Below are 8526 nucleotides of genomic sequence, written 5' to 3'. Positions count from 1 at the left end.
TTTTGGAGTTCTCTCTCTCTCTCTGTGGAAAAAATTCCTGGGTTGCTTGGGCATTCAATGGCATCATCAGAGGTTGATAACTGAGTTTGCACAATGGTGGTGTAGGAAAATGCGAACAGTTCATGTAAAAAATCCTCGAGCTGCAGGATTAGTGATTATTGCTTCCAATATTTGGAGAGAAAGAATTTTCAAACACTTCCTGGATCATTGTAGAATTGACAACCAAGTCTTTGAGATGGTTAAGAGAGAAATAAGGTGAGCTCCTGTGAAGATGAAGGGGTCAGTGCTGTCGATGGAAGATCTGACAATCTGCTGCCGGCTATTCCTTCAAAAGCTCCTTGCCGATATTATGACATTCTTGAAGTTTTTTGGTGCTACCCTCCTCAGCACTGGTTGAAATTGAGTGTGGAAAGAAGCTCTCAAGGGAATTCGGGCAGATCAGGAGTAGGTGGTGTGGTTCATGATTATTTGGGTAAGGTTTTGATCTCTTCTAAAACCTTCCTTGGGAACAAAACTAGCTTTGAAGCTAAGGTTGTTGCCTTGATGGAGGGATTGATTAGAGTGAAAAGATTTGGCGTCCAAGACCTATGGATAGAATCTGACTCTGCTTCGTTGGTCTATTTGATTCTCTCGAACAATATTCCTTGGTATGCAATGCAAGAGTGGTTTTATCCACAACCTTTTCTTAATTCAATATCTTGGAAAATGTCACATTGTTATAGGGAGGCCAACCCAATTGCAGATTACCTTGCAAAAGATGTGGCAAAGACGGGAGTATCTGCGGAAGCAATTTTTTTTCCTACCTACATTCAAGAGGAGATTGGGTTTGACGCTATGTCTATATCTCAATTTCGTTTTCAATAATTCTGGGTGAGTGTCCTTGTTGATGGAAATGCCGAAGGTGGGGGCCCTCATTCCTAGTTTTCTTTCTAGTCCAGTCATTGTAATGTTCTTCTTGATTCTTCTTATTTAATAAAATTGATCATTTTAGCAAAAAAAGATCAACACAAGTATAATCACCATCTATAGAAGGATTGAATGGTAGATTAATCATCGACTTAAGCATGTATTACTGTATGGAGAGGAGCCAAATCCCCTACCCACTCACTTAGCCTCCTGAAGAACACTTCCCCAAGACCTCTAGAAGGCAAGTAGAGACTATGAACATCATGCCAAATTTTGTTGGTGAATACGCACTAAAAAACATATAGTCCCCACTCTCAATATCTACCCAACAAAAGTAGCAAAATGGGGGTATAGGGATAGTCTTCTTTCGAAATTGGTCACTAATTAGGAAAGCATCAACCATGCACCACCTTTTCAGCCAAAAAAATTCAACCATGCAGCTCCAATGCCGGGAATGATTGCCTATGGATACAACTCATAAACTATACACTAGGGCTGTGTTTAGTAGCCAAGAGAAGAAAAGAAAAGTTGATCTATGATTATATATATAGGCTAGAATGCTTCTGTCGATAAAGCAAGAAAAGCTGATAAGCGACCACCCAATATAAAAAGGTGGTCGTAGATCAGTTCGACTGTAGGCGAGTTGTAAATCAGGCTTATTTACAATCAATAGCAAGAAAAGGCCTACTGCTAGATAAACGAGCTAACGTGCCCATGCAACCAATCAACAACTGATCTACGACTGCCATTGCCTTGACTCTATTAGTGGTTTAGTAGTTTTCTTGTTGCGCGTGCCAACGTGTCAAAGCATGTTAACACACAACAGTGCTCTACGATCAGCTTGACCACTGGGAGAGAGTGGTCGTAGATCAGTTTAGACGTTGATTCTCTGGTCTACTATTAGCTACTTCAAATCATTACTATCTAGTTATTAAATTATACTTTGAAATCAAATCCTTTGGATTTAGAAAGAAACATAAAAATCTATTATGAAAAGAATAAAATCAAGTTTTCTTTTATCAATGGTGAAGAAAGAATCTTTTAATCCATGAGTTTTTGTAGTTGGGACAGCATTATTGGAATAGTGCCAAGAGCATTTGGGAGTATTGTTACAATAGGAGCAAAAGAATTAATGACAATCAAATGACTAAATTCTCTTTATCCATGGTGATGAAAAACTTTCATTAAATATAAAGTTTTAAATAGGTTACTCATGAAGTCATGATTATAAAAAAGGAGAAAGTACGCTATTCGCTCGCGTTTCTTACACCCAAACATATGGAGAAGTGGAGCCTGCTTGTGAAAAGATGTCCTTTTCCAGCCTTCATTTCCCATGTGTCGTGTGAGGAATACAAACGGGTAGCGTTCCTCTTCCCAACCATGTTCTTTCTTAAACAAAGTATACTTTTCGTCCCTTCCTTTCACTTGTAACCAAACGTGAAGTCTTAGCACTTCCCCAAACTTTGAGAAGTTTGTGTGGTCTTTGGTACATCAACAAGAAGACCAAATAAAATAGGTTGTGAAAGCAAAACCAAAACTCGGATATATTAAGTAGAAAATATTATCAATGTTCACTCATGAAAATAATAATAACTAATATTTTAAGGAGAAAACATGATCAAAGTTTGCTCATGAAAATAATAATAACAATAATTATTTATAATCTTCAAAGTTCTTTCTTCTACGTCACAATCTTAGGATGTTTATACAACATCCACAACACACCCTTTCTTTTAACATTCCCTTAGAAGAAAAGCAATATAACAAAGGAAAGAAGAGGAAGAAACCATTAGAAGAATAACAAGAGAATCAAACCTTCTTCTTCTTCTTCCTCTATGACCGCCATTGCCTTGACTCTATTAGGGGTGTGGTAGTTTTCTTGTTGTGCATGCTAACTCGTCAAAGCATGTTAACACACAACGGTACTCTATGATCAGCTTGACCACCGAGAGAGAGTGATTGTAGATCAACTCGGCCATTGATTCTTTGGTCTACTATCAGCTACTTCAAATCATTACTACTAGTTATTAAATTTTATTTTGAAATCAAATCCTTCGGATTTAAAAAGAAACGTAAAAATCTATATATGAAAAGAATAAAGATAAAGTTTTCCTTTATCAATGGTAAAGAAAGAATCTTTTAATCCATGAGTTTTTGTGATTGGGACAGCAATCTTGGAATAGTGCCAAGAGCATTTCGGACTATTGTTACAATAGGAGCAGAAGATTTAACGACAATCAAATGACTAAATTCTCTTTATCCATGCTGATGAAAAACTTTCACTAAATATGGAGTTTTAAACAGGTTACTCATTATTATAAAAAGGGAGAAACTAGAAACTACACTATTCGCTTGTATTTCTTATGCTCAAACATATGAAGAAGTGGAGCCGGCCTGTGAAAAGATATACGCCTTTTTCCTGACTCCATTTCCCATGTGTCTTGTAAGGAATACAAATGGGTAGCGCCACTGTTCCCAACCATGTTCTTCCTTAAACAAATTATACTTTCTTACCTTACTTTTACTTGCAACCAAACTTGGAGTCTTAGTACTTCCCCAACTTGAGTAGTTTGTTTTCCTTTGGTACATCAACAAGAAGACCAAATAAAATAGGCCGTGAAAGCAAAACCAAAACTCTGATATATTAAGGAGAAAAGATTATCAAAGTTCTCTCATGAAAATAATAATTATTATTATATCAAGGAGAAAAGAATATCAAAGTTCGTTCATGAAAATAATAATAATTAATATATTAAGGAGAAAATATTATCAAAGTTCGTTAATGAAAATAATAATAATCTTCAAAGTTCTTTCTTCTACGTTACAATCTTAGTATGTTTATACAACATCCACAGCACATATTCTTTCTTTCAACATTCCCTTAGAAGAAAAGCAATATAACAGAGGAAAGAAGAGGAAGAAAGCATTAGAAGTATAACAAGAGGTTTAAACCCTCTTCTTATCTTATCTCAGAATGGTTTCAGTGATCTCCCACCTGGTGCAGCACAGAAAAGCTGTAATTTCCGAGAAGAAGATTCTTGCTGATCTCCAACAGAAATCAGGTAATGAATTCCCTGGTTCAGATTACCATCCTCCTGATAGAAAGAATTGGATGTCCAATCTTGAACCTCAGAAAATTCAAATAAACAAAATCATTTGGCCAGGAACCCATGACTCAGCTACCAACGACATTGGAATCCCATTCATCTCTCGACCCTTTGCCCAGTGCCAAACCTTATCCATCTATGAACAGCTCGTAATCGGAACCCGAGTCTTCGATATCCGAGTTCAAGAGAATCGCCGAGTCTGCCATGGAATCCTCCTAACTTATTCCATTGAAGTTGTTCTCAATGACATCAAGAAGTTTCTCGGCGAGACCGAATCAGAGATTATAATTCTGGAGATACGCACTGAGTATGGCCATAAAGATCCACCAGAATTCGATAAGTATTTGGTGGGTCAACTCAGTGAGTTCTTAATCTATCAGGATGACCAGGTGTTTGAGAAGACAGTGGCTGAGTTGCTGCCTAAGCGTGTTATTTGTGTGTGGAAGCCATCTAAGTCTCCTCCACCCAAGCCTGGTGATCCACTATGGAGCTCGGCTTACTTGAAGGATAACTGGATTGATACTGATTTGCCATGGACCAAGTTTCAGAGTAATATGAAGTATTTGAGTGATCAACCACCGGTGACTAAAAGAAATTTCTTTTATAGGGTTGAGAACACAGTAACACCTCAGGCTAATAACCCTGTTGTATATGTGAAGCCAGTGACTTATAGGATTCATCCCTATGGAAGGCTTTTCATTTCTCAGTGCTTTAGTAATGGTTGTGCTGATAGGTTGCAGATCTTTTCAGAGGATTTTATCGATGAAGATTTCATCGACGCGTGCATCGGACTTACTCGTGCAAAAATTGAGGGGAAGGCCTGAATGTTTTGATTGTGGCTCTCCTGCCCATATGGTCACCGGTCCACCCTATCTCTCACCTTCACCTTGTCTCCTTTCCTCAAATATCCTCCGCTGACACTCGTGTCAACAGAGGGATGGAAGGTGAGAGATGGGGTGGACAGATGAGTACCATATGGGCAGGTGATCCAGACACTGGCCGTTTTGGGATTATGGGATGACATGTTTCATGAAAATGGATTAGTTGTTCGTACGATCACCTGATTGTACGAATCAGCATCAAACATCTGTCCTTTTTGTTTCCATATATATCCCTTTTTATCCTTGTAATGGCAGAAGGAATGACAGGTGTTGGATGTTAACTTATACGACCGGCTGATCGTAGGAACAGCGGATTTCACGTTGTATATCTTTGCCTATGTAATTCTACTTTTTAATGTTGATCGTTCAATTGTCTTCTACAAAGAGAATATTAATAATTAGGGTAGTTATCCTATGTGAGTTATTTTGTATCATGTGATGAAATGTGAACCGTTTTTTTATCATATTTATTGGTTGAGATGAAGGGGATTAGGTTAACAAAAAAAAAATGAGGGGGAGAAGGATTAGGATGAGCGGGTTCTCTATAACTTCCGTTTGTAGTTTGTAAGAAGCATGTAATATGCAATTTTTCTTCTTTTCTTTATAGAACCATCCTTCTACGGAGTTGCTTTATACTCCATTTGTTTGGGGAAAAAAAAATTATTGGTACAAAATAGTTTCCCATTTTAAATTTTCATGGTCATCGTTTTTTTAATTCATTTAAAATAAAGAAAGTCACAAGAGGAATCTAAGTCATTTATTGTTTTATTTTTTTGTTGATTTAAACCATATATCCCCATTTAAAGTTGGGAGAGAACATAAATCATGATATTATTTAGAGTACTTGTACAGATGCATGAATATAAAACAAGTGGTGCTAATACGAAAGAGGGTATTTTCTTGAATTAAGCTTTGAAATTTAACACATGGAAAATCTAGATCATATCACCTCTATCCAATAGTTAGAATGGATACAAAATTTATCCACGTGGAAAAATAGAAGCTTTCCAACATTTAAATAAAAGACCTTTGTAATAATAATAATTTGATTTTTTTTTTTTAATTAAAACAATCAGAACCTTCAAGTAAATTACCTTATAGAATATGTCATTGACTTATCATATCATTCTAGGAAATGAACGTTCCACAATTCGAGAAACAATATGTTATAATTGATTTAGTAAAATATCTTACTAAAGCAGTGGTAATTTCGAAAACTATTTTGAAACCAACATTCAAATAATAATATAACATAAAATAATTTTGTAAATAATTTATCAAAACACCAACACTAGATCCAAATTTATGTTCAATTATACATTCTCTCTCTCCCTCCCTCTCTCTCTCTCTCCTTGATATTCTGCAAATGATAGTGGATTCGTATTGAACATCTCTTTCGTTCACAACACGTTATCATGAATCTAGTATACTAATATATTGTCTAAAAAAAATCGATCATATTAGTGAAGCAAAACCCATAACACATTGCCAAACCGACAAAAATCATTTAGGTCAAAGGGTCAACTAAGATATAGTAATGAGAATCTCGTTCCTCTTTATTTATTTATAATAAATAAATAAATAAATTTAATTAATTAAAAAATCTGAATTTGATGGACATCAATGACATCATCAGTGCTCTACTTTAATATTTTTTGTACCTAAACTAAATAAATTGATTGAGTTGAAGACGGGGTCTGGTTGGTAGCTTTGAGCTCCACCTCTATTTGATCAATACAAGAAACAATTATGGATCTCCGCATATTAAAAACTACAACAGAGTCTAAGCTCAGCACTCTTCTTCCTCGGTTGAGGTTTAGACGAATCGTCGTTTTGAATTTTTCAACCATTATTTGCTTATTGTGATGAACAATGCAGTAAAAAAATACATTTAATTGGTTCACAAAACCTTCAATTATTTTGGTTTTTCGAAGCTTCTATATCTTTGTGGATCAAAAAAAGCGTCTTTTATGATCAGGAAAGCCGTTATGCCATGCCCTTCACGTTTCTTCTTATTTTATTTTATTTATTGTTAAATATTTCCTTTTATCCATCTCCCTCTCTTTCTCTCATAAGCTTGAGAGTAGAAAGTTCGAAAGCTAGTCTCCACCCCTGTATCTGGACTGCCTTTCCTAATCTCGATTAGCCTTACCCCTTTGAAATGATAGAAGCCAATGATAATAGTTTACGAGTGAGGCAATGGGTTTATACCTCTCAATCCACGAGTGCTTGAGTCCCCTATGGCAAGTACAATGCTCTCTCTCTCTCTCTCTCTCTGTTAAGAGTTACCCTTTGCAAATATTCCGGTTATGTTACCATCAGTTGGCACAAACAAAATGTATTTCAGTTCCGGATTCACTCTTCTCCGTCCATTTCAAAATATGTGAAATAAAAGCGAAATTTCTATCAAAAATAAATAAATAAATAAAAGGGAAACTGTTTGCCGAAGAAGAAAAATAAAAGAGAAATATTTATAGAAAAGTAATGGAACATTATAATATAACAAAAATAGAACATCTATAAAGCCTTTTTTAATCATTTTGGTAGACCATCTTTAAAGCTATACAATCAAAATATTCCTCTACCAAAAAAATCAAAATGTTCAAATTAAATATTCCATGTGGCAAAAAAATTAGGAAAAAAAAAAACTTAGGAATCGATGTGTAGATAATGAAGAATAATGAGAAATTGTAGGGTTACAACTAATTAGATATATTAAGAACGATATCTAATTAATGGGTTTATAGAATTTATTATCTTACTTTAGTTGAAAAGAAAAGTATGCATTTGAGTGGAGGGGCAAAAGTAGTAAATTCACATTATGCTAATTTATCTACCTTAATGATTACTATCAGTAGGGGTGTTAATTATGATCCCGCACTAGTAGACCCAGTTGAGCCCGGCATATTATGGCCCGGACCTAGACCGACCCAATTGAGTCAGGCACGTTTATTAAACGGGCATTCACGATTCAGGTAGTAAGCCCGTCAAGTGTCCGACTATACACCCAGCTTGAACCGACTCATTATAGTCCAACTCCCTTTATTAAAGAACAACCATAGTCTCTTATCATTTCACTTTTTTGTTAAAGAATTGTGTCACCTTCTATTATGGTGGTTTTTTGTATAAAACTATAGGCTATGTTTGGTTGCAAAGGAAATTTAAAGGGAAGGGAAGTGAAATTAAATACTTAAAAAAGAAATTTTTTTAATCATTACCCCATGTAATATATCATTAACTTCAAATCATTCCATATTTAGTTATTAAATTTCATTTTACTTTGCATCCAAATCCCTTTGCTATAACATGTAAAATGTATCATTACTAAATATGGTTAAAAAAATTGAGTAGTTTATATAATCACATGGGGTAATGATTACAGAAGTTTCTTTTTTAAGTATAAAAATTTTACTTCCCTTCCTTTTAATTCCCTTTGCAACCAAACAGAACCGTAGTGATTTCATGTTCAAATTGAACAATTCTGGGCCTTCAACCCACCTAAGAAAATATTTGAAGGTAAGCACATTTAAGCCCGTTTGAGCCCGTTTAGTCTTAAATAGGTCCGTAACCCGGTTAAGGCCGTTTAAAGTAGCCCGATTAGAGCCTAACACCGACCAACCCAATTATAAACC

At 35.4% G+C, this 8526-nt stretch overlaps 2 protein-coding genes across 5 annotated transcripts in view; both read left to right on the top strand.

The window, feature by feature from the left end:
• Positions 1 to 8526, top strand: part of LOC122077821 (sulfite oxidase-like) — a 77857-nt gene that overhangs the window by 63646 nt on the left and 5685 nt on the right. The gene's annotated exons all lie outside the window — the stretch shown is intronic.
• On the top strand, positions 3867 to 5288 carry LOC122077823 (PI-PLC X-box domain-containing protein DDB_G0293730-like). Its single transcript, XM_042643721.1, has one exon. The coding sequence runs from the start codon at positions 3881 to 3883 to the stop codon at positions 4835 to 4837; it is 957 nt and encodes a 318-aa protein (XP_042499655.1). The 5' UTR covers positions 3867 to 3880; the 3' UTR covers positions 4838 to 5288.

Source organism: Macadamia integrifolia, chromosome 5 (assembly GCF_013358625.1).
Source record: "Macadamia integrifolia cultivar HAES 741 chromosome 5, SCU_Mint_v3, whole genome shotgun sequence".
Taxonomy (NCBI): domain Eukaryota; kingdom Viridiplantae; phylum Streptophyta; class Magnoliopsida; order Proteales; family Proteaceae; genus Macadamia; species Macadamia integrifolia.
Note: the sequence above shows the minus strand (reverse complement) of the source record. Positions and strands in the feature narration are given on the sequence as shown.